The sequence below is a fragment of the Egretta garzetta genome, unplaced genomic scaffold (genome assembly GCF_000687185.1).
Source record: "Egretta garzetta isolate BGI_Z169 unplaced genomic scaffold, ASM68718v1 scaffold188, whole genome shotgun sequence".
NCBI lineage: Eukaryota > Metazoa > Chordata > Aves > Pelecaniformes > Ardeidae > Egretta > Egretta garzetta.
This window is the reverse complement of record NW_009260622.1, coordinates 3778288-3796894: the sequence shown is the minus strand read 5'-3', so window position 1 is coordinate 3796894 and position 18607 is coordinate 3778288. Positions and strand designations below refer to the sequence as shown.

Below are 18607 nucleotides of genomic sequence, written 5' to 3'. Positions count from 1 at the left end.
GGTCTGGAATAGCCCTTGGGCCAGTTGGGGTCAGCTGTCCCGGCCATGCCCCTTCCCAGCTTCTTGTGCCCCTGGCAGAGCAGGGGAAGCTGAAAAGTCCTTGACTAGTATAAACGCTACTTAACAACAACCAAACATCAAGGTGTTATCAACATTATCCTCATGCTAAATCCAAAACACAGCGCTATGCCAGCTACTAGTAAGAAAATTAACTCTATCCCAGCTGAAATCAGGACAAACTCCACAGAGCAGGGTTAGCCAAGTGATGAGATAGGTGACAAAGAGTAAGGTCACCAAAAAATAACATCTTGCTTCACAGTAGGTTTCATTTATATCACTCCGATGGTGAAAAAGAACCACCAGAACAGTATCATTAAATTACAGGCGTAGATTACTTTCGCCAAGAAGAATCAAGCCTCAGACTCTTAACAGCAGTATATATCTTGAGCCTTGTTCACTTGCAGGTGTACTGAGATGCTGATCTGATTTCTTCTTGTCAGTTGATGAGTTTTCTAATGAAACCATACTTTGTCACAGTTAACCTAGATTATGTTCAAATCAGTGGCCAAGAAGTCACTGTTCCTTGACAGTCCTTACAGATTTTGAGACTGTGAGATAAAATGAGAATACTTTTTGTGGAAACAGAAAGAGTTTTTCCTTTGCCATAAATAACCTGTTTTCTGTGCAGTTTATTTGGAGACAGTAATTTAAAATAAGTGATGCATAGATTTCAATCACTGGATAAAAAAAACCCAACAGCAAAATAGAAGTAGCAGCTCTGAGTAGTTTACTATTCTTCAGTCTTTTATTTTGTGACAAGAAGGGAGAAAGATTAATGCCATTTTCATTTTCCAACATTCTTGTTTGTTTGTATTTTTTTAATAATTTCTTTTTTGGAAGATTTGATGTTATTTCAGTAATTGTATCCATGAAATTGTACTCATGTTTGTCTTGCAGGAAGAAGAAATGTTTCGTCCAAATATGTTTTTTCTGCTTTTGCTTCCACCTATTATATTTGAATCTGGATATTCATTGCACAAGGTTAGCCCCTGCCAGACGCTCATTCTACATGTTGAGGTTTTGTTTGGAACACATTCTGCTCTTGGTTATCTTCATGAAGTTTAGAGTCATTGCATTAAATTTCATTGAATTAATCATCAGGGAATTGAGAATGCAAAATTTAAGCCTCTTCAACCCAGAATGCAGGGCATGTAGCTTGTTACTGTTAACTGAATGTTGGCAGGGTGTTGGGTACTGCACAGAGGTTGTTTTCCTTGGTTGGAGAGGTTTCCTGTGTCATCAGAGCTGTACAAGGGCTGATGTGAAGGAGGCAAAATGGGAAGGAGTGGGATCAGAAGTGGGAAAGGTGGGGTTGCTCCATAGCTAAAGAGGAGGAAAATGTTTACAAGGGTTTTCACCCTTTGGCTGGGAGCCTGTGTTTCCATGGATATTTCTCACAGCACTTGTCCTGGATGAAGTGGCTCTGGTCCTCCCTGTGTGCTGCCTTTCTACTTGAGCTGTGCTGCAGGAGAGGGAACAGATGATAGTAATAATCATGACTTGGTATCAACACTGAAGATTTTTTCATACAAAATCACAACCTAAGAAACGGACTAGCAACTGGGAAGTTTACAAGCCTTTTTCACATGCCCTGTCTACAACAGATGGATTAATTTACAGTTCTGTCAGGTGGGGAATGTGTCAAAGTGCTGGTGAATATCCAGCTGTTCATCTGAGGATTGGTTTGTTGTTAGGGTACCAGACTGACATCCTGTCCTTGGTATCAGAGGGATTTGCTGGCTCTCTAGGCTGATGGTGTGGATGTATGTCCTGGGGTACCTGGAACCAAACTAGTGAGGCTTTATTATCGAAAAGTTGTGAATCTGAATATAATTTAGATGCAAACCAAAACATGAGCTTTCCCTCGGATCGTTCTCACTAATTTACTTACTTTATTATTGTGTTCCAGGGTAATTTTTTTCAGAACATCGGTTCAATCACTCTATTTTCTGTATTTGGCACTGCAATATCAGCTTTCATTGTAGGTGGAGGAATTTATTTCCTGGGTCAGGTAAGAACAACTGCTTTGAAGCACTTAAGTTTATCCGACTTGCTCTTTGAAAGTCCATTTTTCAAGAGCACACAAACATAGTGAAAGTGAATTCCTGGGTCACAAAGTCCAGTTCTCTGCTATCACAGAGGCAACATTATACAACTCCTTCTGTAGATATAGCATGCTCCATGTTAAAAGCAATTAAAGCTTGACTTGAGGTTTACTTTTTTTACTTACTCAATTTTCCTATTAGAAGGCTGTTCCAAAACCTGTGTTCTCTAGAGCCATCTTCTGATTTCCAGTATTAAACTTACTTATTCTTCTGCCAATTATTTTTTCACTTCTCTGCTTTGGTGTTTCCTCGTTGATTAGATACAGACATAGATAATTATATTTTCTCTCAGACTTCATTCTGGTAGGCCAAACAATCCATACTTCCTTCCTTGCCTCTCAGATTTCTGTTCCTTTGAATGCCTTAGTTACTCAACTCACCTGTGTCTGTCCCAGTTTCATCTGGTCTTCCTTGATTTTGGGTGACCAGAATTGTAGCAGTAGATCACTGTTGGAGGGCAGTGTTAGATTGGGTAACATCACCACTGTGGTTTTTTTTATCATAACGAAGTTAGGATTTGATGAATAGTTTCTTTTTTAAAAGCAGCAGAAAAACACAGTTGACTGTGATTTTTTTTTTTTTTTTTTTTTTTTTTTTTTTTGTGTTTTACCTATTCTTTCAGGCTGATGTAATTTATAAACTCAACATGACAGACAGGTAAGCTCTTGGGGAAATGGTGTAGTATATGAAATGAAGCATTCTTCAAGATAACTGTATATGGGAAATGCACTGTAGTTGGCCAGCTCTTCTGGTTATTGTTTAGATTGCTTAGATTCAACATGGTCTATGAAACTAATAAATAAATTGAATACTTCTAAACCCTCTTTATTACACCCTTATTTCCACATAGTATTCTGTGCTCAGTGATTTTTCTAGACAGGAAAGATACTGGGTTTTTTAACCAACCTTTATAAAATTAAAAAAATGTAAACTTTGATTAGTTGGTATTATTAATATACATGATAAGGGCATAATTTCCTTGTCCAAATCTTCTCTTAAAAGGCAGAATGAGTTTTTCAGAATGTAGATTTTTCAAGAACTTGGCAAAGGATCTAATCAAGTTTTTAGGAGTTCACCACCCCACCATTAAATAAAGTTCATTCCTGATTTATTTGGGATTTTTGTTTGTTTCATTATTGTATAGCAAATTTTTTTCTTACTTAGTTGGAGTAAGACATTGATGCTGCTGTTGAGAGCTGGGACATAGGTATTTCTCCAGCATCTCTTCCAGGAGGATGACAACTTTTCTCTTTGTTATAAAAACCAAATGAAATGGTAAATGAAAAAGAAAAACTTCCTTTTTGTCACTTCAAGTTCTTATGAATGGGGAGGGAGCATAACTTTTCACTGTGTAGAAACTATAACACATCTTGGTTACTAGTTGTTCATATAAGTTTACTAGGCACGTACTTTTCTTTCATCTAGTTTTCTTTTTCGTTTTGTGTTCTCCCAGTTTTGCATTCGGCTCTTTAATATCTGCAGTTGACCCTGTGGCTACTATTGCCATTTTCAATGCCCTCAATGTGGATCCTGTACTTAACATGTTGGTTTTTGGCGAAAGTATTCTCAATGATGCAGTGTCTATTGTCTTGACCAAGTAAGTGCATTTGAACTACACGTGTTTATGGAAACAGCAACCACGTTATTTTCTGGTAATTAGTTATTCAGATACACAGTAATTCTTCCATCTCCATTTGGAACAAGTCATGTATTTCTGGTGTAAAGCTGAATTTTGTATGATCCTTCTTTGTTAAATGCAATCATAACATAAACTGCATAGGCAGAAGACAGTAAATGGATGTCTTCTACCACTGCCTCAGTGCCTCATCTCATTGACCCCAGATAATTAATTGCTTTCTAAGTCCACACATTCACCAGTTCTCTCTCCATCTGAGGATTCCAACAACAGAAAACCAACATGTGTCCTTTCAGGCTTGCACAAAAACATTTACCTTGCCAAATACGCAGCTGTGTCTCCTGTACCATTGGCTTATACCCAGAGTCACACTTCAGTTGCGGGGGAGGAGGGGGATACATCAACATCCATGCAATAGTTTTGTATTTATATTGGGGCTATGCAGGGAAGAAGAACATCCAGATATACTTATCCTTTTGCCCATGATAATTCTTTGGGGCTGAGAGAGTAAAAAAAAATAATAGATACATCTTCATGTTATTGATGAAGTCAATAGATGTGACTATGAATGTATAGAAGGAGCAGATACGCGAAGAAGGTAGTGAAGTTAGAGTCATTTTTCAATGAATTAATTGCTTTTAATAGAGTTGTGGTTCTGTTACTGCAGGCCACGAAGGCTAACAGCAGTCAAAAGGAACACTAGTTAGAATCTATGTCATCTTTGCATGGGATTCTATGAAATACATTCCTGAAATTCAGAGAGATTTCTCCCCTTTCCTCCTAAGAGCATCTTTGTTTTTCTTCAGTGCCCTTGTCTCTCATCCACACCTAAATATTTGATGAGAGGTCTTCCTCTTCATTTGTTCTTCTCTGAGAGTCACATGATCCATCTTTTCTTTTTCATGCCCTGAGTTTTTACCACTGCAAAATGTGTTTTCTTTTCCAAGTTTGAAAATTGTGTTGTAATACCAGGCATTATCATAGCCTATTTATGCCATTCTGGGGATTCTTCAGCAGAGCAATGCTGGATTTCCAGATTTTTAGCAGAATTAGGTTTCCCTTTGGGGATTACACTAAGACTTGATTTAACATCTTTTGACATTCCTCTTGTTATATATATCACAGTAAAAGCCTTTTAAGAGTGGTAGCAACAAAGAAATGGAAGTCTTTGTTGTTGTTGTTCTCAAAAGATGCTTGGTATTTTTGGATCCAGGCTTAGAATTTATAACTTTTTTTTTTGTAATTATATCTAGCACGGCAGAAGGTTTAACAAGAGAAAATATGTCGGATGTAAGTGGATGGCAAACCTTTCTACAGGCGCTGGGATACTTTCTTAAGATGTTCTTTGGCTCTGCAGCACTTGGCACACTTACTGGTCTTATTTCTGCATTAATATCCTTTTAAATTTTGGTGATACACATGTATAAATTGGTGAACTTCAACATTCTAATAGTATGTTTCTTTCCCATCTTCTCTAGCATTTTTTAGGGGGTGTTTCTTAGTAGATATTATTTTGTTGGCTGAGGATTTTCTCATGCTTATTTTGTTTTTATGTTAGTGTGCATGGGTGTGTATTAAAAAGTTGCATCAAATTTTTATGAACATAATTAGGGTCTGAAATGCTGTATAGTAGCTTATATTACGTGCATTGGAGTGTTATAAAATACGGTAATTGTTTTGTAAATTCAAAATAGATTAATTCCATTTCAATACTGATCCATTTTTACAAGCATATGGCTCCTTTTTTACATACATAAAACAGTTAATTAAAAAGAAAGAAAAAAGCTGCTTTTCCCGAGGGCTTTTGAGTCAGACCAGCTCATTTGTCTCTATGTATCATATTCAGGCAGCTGAATACAGATACTGTTCTATTTGTATTTACATTGAGTTATATTTTGCCTCTTCCACTTCCCTGAATTGGTTGCTAAACAACCCAGAAGCTTCTCTGCTGAGATAAGGAAGGATGCTTGTTGTAAGCCAGACACCTTTGTTACTTTTCAGAGCTTGTTTAATCTTAACACTGACTTCACTGTAGGTAATCTTTTGTGCTAGGCTTGTACAACAGTTATTTATTGTCATCTGGGACATACTGTTAAGCACTTTGTTTGTAAATAACAAGAGTGTTTGATTAAATATGGTCATGTTTTCTCTCTTGGTTCATTAGCCTGATTCCACGAACTTTTAAATTATTCCATATATCGCAACAAAAGAGGGAGACAGATGTTCAACACTTCTTTCACTGATATCTAAATGATACTAAGACAAAGAGAAAAGCAGCTTATTTGCCCCGTTACAGTTATTTGTGCCTCAAAGTATTGGATTTACCCTAAGCATGCAAAATTCAGTGCAGCAAAGGACATCTCTTATTAGTTGCCAGCAGATATAATTGAAGGTTATTGCTGGTTCATGACCCAGGAGGAATGTGAACTTTCATGTCACAGGCATCCTCTGAATTTTAACAAAGTGGAGTAAGTGGTAAATGGAGTATTTTAAGCATTAAGGCAAGGATGTGATTGAAGGACTATTCCTCACTCTTAATATTACTGCAGATCTGTCATATCCATTTGAAAGTAACTAGAAGTCTAGTGACTGAACAGAGGAGATTGCTCACATGCTTCATGTGGCAAATAATGATGTCTGAGACAAAATCTACTTGTACTTGGCAGCTGTGCTGCAGAACTGTGCATGACATGCAAAGCAGAATTTGCAGCCCTGAACAAATGTCCACGTTTATGATTACAAATGTAAAGTAAGTTTTAAATACCTTGCGTATCAAAAGGATGTTATTTTTGTTAAAACATAAATGAGAGCTATTTTACTTTTAATTTGCTGTTTCATAGCTTTCCCCTATTTTTAGAAAAGCCTTTACTATTTAATGATTCTCTGTGGATTTGCTGCAATAATTTTGGAGCAGAGATTTCAAAGACTGAACGTGTAAGGAAATGGCCCTTCTAGATCCAAACAAACAGCTTGTTACGTCGTTATCAGTATTGTATAGGTACATCAGTACCAGATCTTTGCTGTCTCTAGGCTGTCCATTCTGATAGATTTCTACCAGCAGTAGCTTCTGTAAGAAACACTCCTCGTAAGAAATTATTAATCTCTCCATGCTTGAGTCAAAGGCCAATGTGTAGACTTTATTAGCTATTCAGTAGCTGAGTACATTAAGCATAATCATTGTTTTGTAATGGAATGACACAGATTTGAATTTTTTGTCAATTTTTTTTTTTTATTTACTTTTTCCGTAACATTTTCATGTGTACGTGCTAAAGCACATTGATTTAAGGAAGACACCCTCCCTAGAGTTTGGGATGATGATTATCTTCGCTTACCTTCCTTACGGACTTGCAGAAGGTATCTCACTCTCAGGTGCGTAGCAAAATGAGTATCTGCAAGTTTCTTTGATAAATTTAGGGAGTAGGTATTATTTGTGTCTGAAGGCCCATGTTTTTTACATGTTTTCTCATTTAACCTGTGCTCTTACTTTTAACTTTGACTCACTTTAAAGAAACACTTACTCTCTACTTCATGTTATAAAAGTATAGAAAAGGTAATTGCAGTTTTCATAAGCATTAGTTAGCCAGTGTAAATTCTAGTATTCTCCCCACTTACCTCTGCCTATCACAGAACTAAAATTTCAGCTGTACGCTGTAGATCTCACCACGTCAGCTAACTTAGATAATGTCCAGTCTACTATCCTATAGCCATTTCTGCCTGTCCTTCAGTGCCATTGGGGAAATCAGCTGAGACCACTGAGAGTGTTCTATATCTCTGAAGACCACGAGAAGAGGCTTACAGATGAAATTCTTTCATTCTATAGAACCAAGTACAAAGACAAGGCCCGGGTCTGTTGGATGCCCAATGTCTCTGACCTTTGCTGATTTAAGTGGTTTTGAAGGCAATTAGCTTCTTGTCTCCTTTCTCAAAGGAAAGCGGGAAGGGATGCAACAGTTAATATAATTCAGATAGCTAGGAAATCTGCTTGGTTCTTTTCTTTTTTTCCTTGGTTTTTTTAAGTTTTAAGTGCATTAAAAGATATATTTGCTCTACAACTCAGACTACATAAGAATGTTACAAGTTTGTGAGCAGTAGGAGGACTAGATTTCTTGTAAATGAGCTGCAGGTATGAAATCAGACTTTCTGAAAATGTACATGTGAGCTAATGTGAATATTTTGGAATGGATCTGTAGCAGTGTGTATCAGCATAACTTCACTGATGTCAGTGAAGTTGTGTTTTTTTATATATATGATGTGATCTATAATCATGGTACTTACACAATCAAGATGTATAATCTAATGCAAACATTCCATTCTGCCCACTTGCATCCAGATCTACTCTGTGTGTGTGTATAGGCCAACACAGATGTCGGGGAATGAAATTACATTGAAACCTGAGCAAGCAGTTTCATATGTTAAAATATTTGTATTGGTGTAAAAACAAGTTTTGCCATGTGAGAAGATTATTCTGGAGGGTCTCAGCACGTGGCCTTTTCTATTTCTAATTTATATTGCTCATTAATATAAAATACTACAGAATTACAGTGCCATTGCATTATATAACCAAGACATCTGTTTGTGGGTATACAATGAAAAAGAATTTACAGTAAGATTCCTAGTTAGTTACTCTCAGGATGATAGAGGTTCTTTGTCATTTTATTTGTAAAGAAAACCTCTCTAATTGGCTCAAGTGCCTTAAGAATGACTTCTCAAGAAATATAAACTTTGAATGACCTTAGTCAGGTCACCTCTGTGTTTCAGACAAAGGACTTTTGACAGTACCTCAGCTATTGTAATCCTTCCGGTTGAGTTCATCTGGGCCACTCCTGGGCACGTAGCAAGTACTTCTCGTCTTTTGAACTTCCCTAGTTTTGGGCATAGCAGGTGTACTCCCACATGGCATCCTGTGCTCTCAAGTTCCACGTTGCAGTTGATTTCTTTTGGGTTATGTTGTCAATTTTGGTCGGTTATTTCCTCACAAGGATTACTGTAGTTGTTCTTCAAGTGGACTGCTAAATTTTTCCACAATCCTAACCATCATCTCAAATGACATCCTTTGCAGGTGTAAGTCTACGCAGCAGCTGTAGAAACGCTTAAAACTTCCTTTAAGATACCCATTTCCCTATGAACAGTGAACAACTGGCAGTGTCTGTGATATGTGTTGAGCAGTTAGCAAAATAGGTTGAAATGCAGATTCTTCCCATAAATAAAGAGCTGGGAAGCAGGGTAGATGGAAAAAATCCCTAACACAAATCAAAAATTTGTGAAATACAGTCAAATCTGAGGTAGCTGTTCTGGTCTGTGATATCAGTTGCTGTACCTCTGTCTAAGCTGTGCATGTCGTTAGAGCAACTGAACTCTATAATGGAAAATTTGGTGGCTTATCCCATAGTTGATAGCTGAGATTAATCTTTGTAGTAACTTAGAGCAGATGGTTTAGTGACCCTTTCTGCTGAAGGCAAGGGATGTTCTGCACAGCAGCATTCCTTGTTGGCCCTACGTATCAGGCTGTACCTTCCTTACAGTTGGACTTGATGATCTTAAAGGTCTTTTCCAACCTAAATGATTCTATGATTTCTACAAAGGTAATTTTTGCCCTGAATTCTCAAGTCTCAATAGCTTTTCTGATTCTCAGATTGATAGAAAATCAGGGGTACACCCATGTGTGCTATTCATCTTTAATTTTTTATGGTATTAGATGTGGTGCACCATACTGGAGTGGATTCACATCCATGCCCTGTTGTTCTCATTCTACTTCTTGTGGAGTGATTGGGCCTGGCTGATCAGCAGGTAGGAAAGAATGACACGCTTCATGGGAGAACTGAATCGTACGGTTCTCTAGCCCTGCTGTTCTCAAATTGGTTTTATTCTTCTTTTGATCTTACCTCTCTACCTATTAGGAGAGTGAGGAGCAGGAAAAATGCTCAAGAATTGGCTTTTTATTTCCCTCACTTTTATGGGAAAACATCACATAACAGGGATTTATTCTAGCTTGCAAGTGACCTATACTGGACCTCCTATTTATTTAATGTGGTCAGTGGAATGAGACCAGTATGAATAACAATGGTAATAGAAACCCCGCTTATTGCTTCATAAGCTTTTGCATTAGTGAGGACTATAAACACAAATATTTGCAGAGTGCAAGCTATTCTTCTGTTGACTGCTACGTTTTTATCTACAGGTATCATGGCAATCCTCTTCTCTGGCATTGTGATGTCTCACTATACACACCATAACTTGTCCCCGGTTACACAGATTTTAATGCAGCAGACGCTGAGAACTGTTGCTTTCATGTGCGGTAGGTGTTACCTACTATTAATATCTAATATTTAAAAATCTATTTGCCTGAAATGGTGATTCTGATGGGAGCAGCAGAGGTGTCAATTTTCTTCTAGCCATTTGTACATCAGTGGTACATGTCTAAGAGAAGAATTCCTAATAGTGGAGGCTGGAAGACAGTCAAAAGTCACCTTTCCTGCCATACTGGATAAAAAATACAGTAAATGTCTCTCTCCCATCCTGCAGGCTCCTGCTAAGATCTGCCACAAGATTGATAACCAAATAGACATCTCGGACTCCTATATTCCTCTGGTCTATTTTTAGTTTTAGGAGATGGATTTTTAGCGGTATTTTTAAAAATGGTTTTGGATATAAAAAGCTACTTGCAAAATAATAGCTTCACAAATTGAGTTATTGTTTTTGGAAGTAGTGGTACAAGCAGCTCAGAGTCCCATAGCCTTTCCATTTCCTTTTACAAGCCAAACTTTCAAAAAAATTACATGCTTCTGTATTACAAATATATCCCTGTTTTCTAGGGGATGGCATGAATGTGTTCCGTATTTGCAGGAAGATGCATTTGGAACATGGTCAGGGAGCGGCCTTGCTGCAAGCTAAATTTAACCGCTCATTACCTGAGCACCAGTAGCTCATCAGGGTTTGGTCTTAACCTATTACAAATGCTAAAAAAGCACGTTTTTCATTCAAGTCACTGTAAAGGAGTTATTTAAGATACTGTGCAATTTTGTACATGTTTGCAGCAGGTTTTGAACATGCAAATGTAAGTAGCCAGAACCCAAAGCATGACCAAGCAATGTCTTGTGCTGCAGTAACTCGGGTGTTGCTGCTGTCTGTCCAAAACCGTGCTGTTTTTAACTGCTTTTATGATAAGGAACCTACCTTGCTAGGGCAGCAGTGAACTGATGAAACATCTTGACTCTCTGATTCTCTGATGGTAAAGTAAAATGTTTGGATTACTGAAGTCATTGTGCAGGGGTGGTACTATTTCAGATTTGCAAACATCACTTCTAGAGGTTGTTAGAATCTACAAGGGTTGATAGATCGTATAGTGCAGTATTTTATTACAAAGAAAGTCATGAACTGCTGCCATTTATAAGAATTTAATGAATTGAATACTTTATGATAGTGTTCAACTTGCAATATATGAGATTGTGCCTGACATTTCAGTTTTATATAGAATCTGAATCAGAGCCACAGAAGTTGTTAGCAGTCGCTCCTGTAGCTTGTGTTCTGCGGCTCGTCCTATATTCCTCAAGTAAAAAATTCCTCAGTCTTTAGAACAAGGTTTTGCTACTGTTGTTCATACTCAGCAGTAATTTACAGCTGACAAAAGCCTACACACGCAGGCTAAGGTGCTGTCCACTGACAGAGTGGAAGAATCTGGCTTTTGCATAATGGCATTTGTGCCTATTTTGTGCATTCAAAAGTCAGGAAATATTGTGTAATGTACTGTATGTAGTAACTTAAAATAAGAGTAGAAAAGGTTTTATAGAGTTTTTATTTAAGATGTGATTTCTCTTTTTCAGAAACGTGTGTCTTTGCATTTCTTGGCCTGTCAATTTTTAGTTTTCCTCACAAGTTCGAAATGTCCTTTGTCATCTGGTGCATAGTAGGTATTTACTTTCTTCCATACTTGTTTGGATGTGGGTTTGGTATTGGGGAGTGGGAAAAAACCTTACATTTAAAATATTTTAGAATAGTTGTTATGTTTTACAGTTTTTTATGAAAATACTTTCATAGTTTTATATATTGCACAAAGTTAACTCTCACTAATAGCATGAAATTATTGTTCTCAGCACTTTGGTGTACAAATACATCAGTCTTCTTTAAGGAATTCCAGTTTGCTGTTATTTTGAAGCCCTTCTGTATAAGATTATTAAAAACAAGGAAAAGAACCTTGCTTGTTTTGACCCTATTAGAGTTATTAATCTCAAAAGAAGTTGGGATTATTATACATGCCACTTTATTCCAGCAGGTATTTTACCAAAAAACAATCCTGAGTTCTAACATATCTTTAGCTTCATATGAACGATTTGCGTGAATGGGCAGTTTGTAGAAAGTACAGTGCAAGCTAATATCAAACTCTGCTCCGTTTCATCTCTCCGGGACTATGGGTTTTGAGTCTTTCTCTCTTGTGTTTACATAAACCAATTCAGTCCATACCTCACTTCTTCACTCTGAGCTCACCTTCTTCAGAGGAAATCCTTACTCAAACCTTCTCCAATGTGTATTCATTCTTTGACTCCATTCTTAATTCTTTTTCTTTCTGTACTTCAGCGTAGCTCTATGTAGTGGCACTACATAATTACTAGTACTAATTGTGAATTATGTTTCACATGGGGGTTACCTACATCTATTGCTATTATAACTGTTCAATATAGACATCTTCTATGTCGAGACATGTAGACATGTTCTCTTTTGCAGAGCCAAAAGAGGGAAATGTGAATCCATTTCCAGTTGCTTACAGCAATGTATACTAGCATATTTTAGTCCATAGTTCAAGGGAAGAATTATCTACAACTTACAGATAGTGCTATCAGCATGGGGAACTGCTCTCACTGTGTTACACCCAACTTCCTTATCTAATATATGTCTAAGGTGTGACACTTCCTTCTATGTAGCATTGCCCTCACAGGGGTAATGCAAATTGTGTAGTTTTGGGGTGATTCAGAAAGGAAAACAGCACAGCCCTTCAAGGATCCTGCTGACTAAGTCTAGAATATTTACCTTATCAAGGTCTGTTTGTAGTGGAGCTTAAAAGCAATGCCATTGTGAAAACCTTTGCTTTTCTGAGTTTAAGTTCTCACTGTATTTGTTACTAGTCTGCCATTAAATCAATAGTACTTCTTTTTTTCCCCTCTCAAAACGTTCCTTCATTGTGTGGTACATTTTACAACCATACCCAAGGAAGTGTTGAGGAACTGGATTACAATGATGTTTGTTTGGCTTCTGGCCTTTTTCTCTGAGGAACTGGTCCGTGGGGAGACAATAGAAATATCTTGTTGCCTCTTAGCTGCTGGGCCAAAGGAATGATTAAAGGAACTGAAGTGAGGAGAACTTTTACCCAAAGTAATTCTTGGTCTCCCTGGAATGCCTCTTGAGTCTCATTTATTTATTACAAGTAAAGTAAAGTAGTGCCTGGGCTCTGTCAGTGACAAGTCTGGCTTAGTTTCAGCTAAGCAGACAAAATGTTTAAAAAGTTAAATTCCACATTGACCTATGCTGAGAGATTTCTTTATGTTAGATTAGCAGCCCACCTGCTTGCAAGACTTGTGAGCAAAAAGAGCATATTCACCTTACCTTGTACAAACCAGATGCAACTGGGGCCTGCGTGAATATATAACACATCAAATGGTCTTTTGCTTTTATTTCTGTTTTTCAGGTACTTGTTCTGTTTGGTAGAGCAGTGAATATTTTCCCGCTTTCCTACTTACTCAACTTTTTCCGTGATCATAAAATCACCCCCAAAATGATGTTTATCATGTGGTTTAGTGGTAAGTTAAAGCCTGAAGTATGGAGAACTGGAAAAAATGTTTTATCTTTTTCATTGTGTGGGCTACTCTGGGAAGAACTCGTTTTCCATCAGTGGAGCAAAAGTCGGCTGAACGTTTGTACTGCTTTCGAACCTAAGGGCAATAGATAACGTTTTCTTTCCCCCTTGAGTTGAGTTATCAGGGTGCTGAGGACCAGTGTGGCTGTCGATTCACTCGTTGTTTATTTACTGTTCTCTCTGATAAGGTTTACGTGGTGCAATTCCCTATGCTCTCAGCCTCCATTTGGGCTTGGAACCAATAGAGAAGCGGCAGCTCATTGGGACAACAACAATCATCATAGTATTGTTCACAATTTTGCTGCTGGGAGGAGGAACCATGCCCCTCATCAGACTGATTGACATTGAGGACTCCAAAGCACGCAAGAGGAACAAGAAGGACATTAATCTTAGCAAGACAGAGAAGATGGTTTGTTTGGGTTTTTTATTCAGAGGATCACTGATTTTTTTTTTTTTTTTTTTTAATTTTTACATTTTCCAAGACTAGTATATTATTTTTTACTAAAAAGTAAAATGAAAGCAATGGAAAAAGCCAAGGTGGTAGGAAAAAGCCAAGCAATATAATTTTAAAATATTCCAAAGACAAAGCTTGGTTAGTGTTTACACAAAATAACTGGACAGAGGGAGGAGAAATAATCTCTTAACTCGATCTAATTATAAATTGATCCATACAAATTAAAGTAACCCCTGCAAAAGCATGAAGCAGATGATACAGGATTGAGTCATATGCAGAGGGAAAGTAGCTAGTACAGTGTGAGTCATGAATTAATCATAAAAGGCAGATGGGAATTATTTTGAAAAAGTCAAAGCAAAGGCCATGAAAATGCGATAACAACAGCACCCCTCTGACTGGGTTTTATTTTAAAGCAATTTCTGGCTAAGGGAGAGTATTGAAGAAAACTTAACAGCCAGTCTGAAACCCCATGTGCAAAAGGCTGGAGTAAACAAAGTATCCCGGAGCATTTGCCTGGTTTTCCCCAAATCATCAAACAATACATGCAGGGAAGCGTTCTGTAGGATCTGAAGAACAGCTCCTCTTGGCAAGAAGTTTCAAAAAGCTTCCAGTTTTCAGAATTATCTTACTCTGTCTACATAGGGAGGCATGTATAGGAAGAGCACAGGGACAGGGCATGTTTTGATACAGGACTTGTTTTCAGTCAGACAATGACATTAGTGTTGCTTGCTGGATAAAATCATTGTCCAGCTCACAAGAGGAAACCTGCACACTAGAAATCTATTCTCAGCAATAGTAACAATACAAAATATGGAACGTTTGAGGTATTTTACCTTTCAGGATGAAAAGGGGAGCTAAGTGGCTCTGGGAATCAACAGCTGGACAGATTCATACAGCCATTAGCCCTGGTAGGCTGGGCTGGTAATTTCCATGTTGTTCCAGCCAAGGAGTGGGTTGTGAGAAGGGAGAGCACAGAGCAGGGGGCTGAAGCAAGCTGGAGGGATGACTGCCACATTTCTCAGGTTATTCCAATATTTGTGATCTTTCTAGGGAAATACCATAGAATCTGAACATTTATCAGAGCTTACAGAGGAGGAATACGAAGCCCAGTACATAAAACGCCAGGACCTCAAAGGGTTTATGTGGTTTGATGCCAAGTATTTGAATCCTTTCTTCACCAGAAGACTCACACAAGAAGTAAGTCTGTCTTGTTTTCTTGAAGAAAAGAAACTGTGGTGGTGTTGGTTGTCATTTCACTCTGTACCATGCAAGGCTCGTAGTGTAGCCATGCAACTTCTACATTAGGAACAGTGAGCCATCTAATATATTACTTGTGCATATGTAGAGCAGCTGTAATGAAAAGCTGCACTGTAAAATTGCAGGTTGGATTAAATGAGCATCTCTCAGGGCTACCACAATTAAACTTTAAAAGGTGTATGGATTTATTGAACTCGCCTTTAATCTTGCAGAGTACCACGAAGAGTATCAGGAGTTACTGCTGCTGCTAGAAAAGCTGCTGCCACTCGTGCAGAGTTTTTAAAGTGCTATCACAAAGTTTCTGACCGTTACTGTACATGGTCCTGTGAATTCTGGAGTTGATTTTTCTGCAGAATGCAGTTTTTATCTTGGAAATATGCACCAGAATTGCGGCCTTTGCTTTTAGGACTTCTCCACCTGGGAGACAAAGACTTTGAACCTGTAAAAGCAAAATGACACCTGACTGAACATGTAACTTAACACTGAATGGCTCTGAGAGATGTAAATATTATGCCAGTTCCACTCTACACCTCAGAAACCTGAGACTTCTTGGCTGTATAATTCACTGGTTTTCCAATTTGCCATAGAATTAAGCATTTTTGCTGTGGAGCTGATAATTTTGTGTAAAGTGTGCACATTCCATCTTCCTAGCCTGCACAAACGTACTATTTTTCCTCTTGTTTTGTACCTTTCTTTTCAACTTTCCCACAAAAGCTAACAGCATTTTTTGCAAAACCAAAAAGGAATGAAGAAACCAGAGTAAGCATCTGATTCGTAGTTGGTAGCCAAAAGCACAGGCTGCCATCCAGATTGCAACCAAAGGCTAGAACAATAAGTATGTGAATCAGCAAAGCAGGCCTCAAGCTTCCCACTGTCCCTGGGAACACATAGAGAGGAGCGAGATTCAAAGCCAGGCCATCCAGACAGCATTAGGATTGTTGAAACCCACAGAGCAGGACTGTCTAGAAAACACAGGTAAAAATACCTGTCATCAAAGATATCATCCATGGAAAAAATTACTGATTGAATGACTGATAAATATTTTCTTGTAGGAAACTGAATTGTTTTGCGTGCTTAGAGACCAGGAGGGGATTATTTCCTCAGGAATATGTTAAACTAGCCTTTCACTTTTGCTCTAACACACAAGCAGAGTTGGAGCTAAGAAACTGCTGTGGTTTGCTTTTGCCTTAGGACTTGCATCATGGGCGCATACAGATGAAAACCCTCACAAACAAATGGTACGAGGAGGTACGACAAGGACCCTCAGGATCTGAAGACGATGAACAAGAGCTACTATAGCAAACCGGGGCAGGAGTGCAAGGAGTTTATCATTAGAGCCTTAGAAAGAGGATTTAAGTATCAAGAGTCTGACTGACAAAAGCTGGAAAGCTAAGAAAGAACTTTCTGGTTTCAGGCATGTCTTGTGCTGCGTGTTTAGGTGTAACACCGCAGACCTGCTGCGCTTGGTATTACTTGTCAGTGATGGAAACCCATAAGCGTCAGACACTGGACTGAACGAAGAACCTTTTGTTCAGATTTTAGAGCATAGCAAATTTCAGGCAGCCTATTGAAAAGCAGAAACATCTGCCATGAAATGATAACATTGTTTAAGGAGGGGGGGGGTGTCTTCTTCCTTTTATGAAATCTGCTGTAAACATATGCTGAAGTACAGAGCCATTGTATGACTCTGCAAAACAGAATGAATTGCACTTTACTTTTTTTATATATATGTTCATTCACAGCATGGAGAGTCTTGACAGTTTATACTGTGAATTTGTTTCAGCACTAGTAAGGGAATCTGACTGGAATAAATCTATAATTTATGGGATTTGCACATTATGAATCTGGAGAAGATGCATACCTTGACAAAAGCAGATGTTGCACGTACAAGGAAGCGCCTCTGAAAACTGGTGGCTTTGTCATTTTAAAAAAATCTTGATTTCTATTTTATGGGATTTTTTTTTATACTGAAGTACCTAATTGACAGTACTGATAGCATGGCTTGGGGGAGTGTATGACGCAATACAGAACTGCGTTTGAAATTCAAGTTTTAATGTGGGGTTTTTTTTCTTTGGCTAAAGCCAGTTGCAGTTGGGTTGCTGTAATTGGCAGTTGCTCCTTGCTGGCACTTTGGCTTCAAATCTTAGAAAACCGCAGCTTTTGTTTTGCCTAATTCATAAAGTATTCCTAACACTCCAGAATTCACTAGTGGAATTTTTAAGTTCTAGTGGAAGCAAAAGCAGCATTTTACGTATCCTTTGCTTGCTGAACTAAATGTGTACATGGAGAAGAAGAGTCTACAAAATCTAATCCAGGTACAGAAAGGTTAATATCGCACATTGCTGCAGCAGCCTCGGTTGGGAAGTGCCAGACAGCTTTCCTTAAGCTGTCCTGTTTGTTAATGTGATTTTCCTCTTCTTGCTTAACAGCGTTTCAAAATCAGCGGTATCGTTTCACTTTTTCCACGTGGCCTCCTCCGTTTGCTCAAAATGGCACACACCTCAACGGACGGGCGGTGTTTGTTGCACATTTGCCATGGTTACATGTGCAGCAGTTCGTGCTCGCTGCCGACCCAAATTCCTCATTAGTCATTTGCATATTCGCTGTTGAACTGTGTAGTTCTGCATGTAAATCTCACATGCAAGTGCACGTTTGTTTCTGAAAGTGTGAGACTTAAATTTTTAGTCTGGTTTTGCTACTAAGGTTTTTAATCCACCGCTTACCTGCTGGGAGGAATAAAAGTTCAAGGATGTATTTAGAATCTAAACCTGTGTTGCCTGAGCAGTTTTTCCAAAATAACACATCTTGATACAGGACTGCCTTCTCCCCTTTTTTCCCCCTCCCTGGTAGTTCAAAGAGCTGCTCTCTGCTGTTCCCAGAGCTGAAACACGCGCTGGTGGGAGTCTGAATGGGGCATGGACGCAGCTTCTGGTGTTGACCAGAAAGCTATCGGTGCTTGCTTTATCCTGAGGGAGAGGATCTGTATTAAAAAAAAAAAAAAATCACCCTTCTAGGTAACAGCAGACTTAATTACATTTTAGTTACCCATCCATCTCACTCAGTTTCCCAACTTGAACATTAAGCCCAGGAGCTGGCTGGAAGGTCTCTGGGAGCTTCTCTTGTCACTGAAGTTGTACATTGATCTAGATGCTATTACACTGGGCTCAGTGTTACGCCATAGTCATGCTGAAATATAAAATAGCCTCTAATTTCTATTGTTATTCTGGTGAGATAGGTTGCCCGAGCAGTAA

The 18607-nt window shown here is 38.4% G+C and overlaps 1 protein-coding gene across 4 annotated transcripts in view; it reads left to right on the top strand.

Moving 5' to 3' along the window:
- Positions 1-18101, top strand: part of SLC9A8 (solute carrier family 9 member A8) — a 31644-nt gene extending 13543 nt beyond the window's left edge. For 2 of the 4 annotated variants that reach the window (XM_035900885.1, XM_035900886.1), the window contains 12 exons: positions 958-1041; positions 1970-2071; positions 2788-2822; positions 3619-3762; positions 5055-5193; positions 7059-7170; positions 9980-10096; positions 11622-11704; positions 13478-13589; positions 13834-14054; positions 15150-15296; positions 16548-18101. In XM_035900885.1, the coding sequence (XP_035756778.1) occupies positions 958-1041; positions 1970-2071; positions 2788-2822; positions 3619-3762; positions 5055-5193; positions 7059-7170; positions 9980-10096; positions 11622-11704; positions 13478-13589; positions 13834-14054; positions 15150-15296; positions 16548-16655 (1404 nt within the window). In that variant the 3' untranslated portion in view covers positions 16656-18101. The remainder of the gene's footprint in view (positions 1-957; positions 1042-1969; positions 2072-2787; positions 2823-3618; positions 3763-5054; positions 5194-7058; positions 7171-9979; positions 10097-11621; positions 11705-13477; positions 13590-13833; positions 14055-15149; positions 15297-16547) is intronic. The other 2 variants (XR_004842830.1, XR_004842829.1) reach the window with 2 other exon arrangements.
- The last annotated feature ends 506 nt before the right edge of the window (positions 18102-18607 follow it).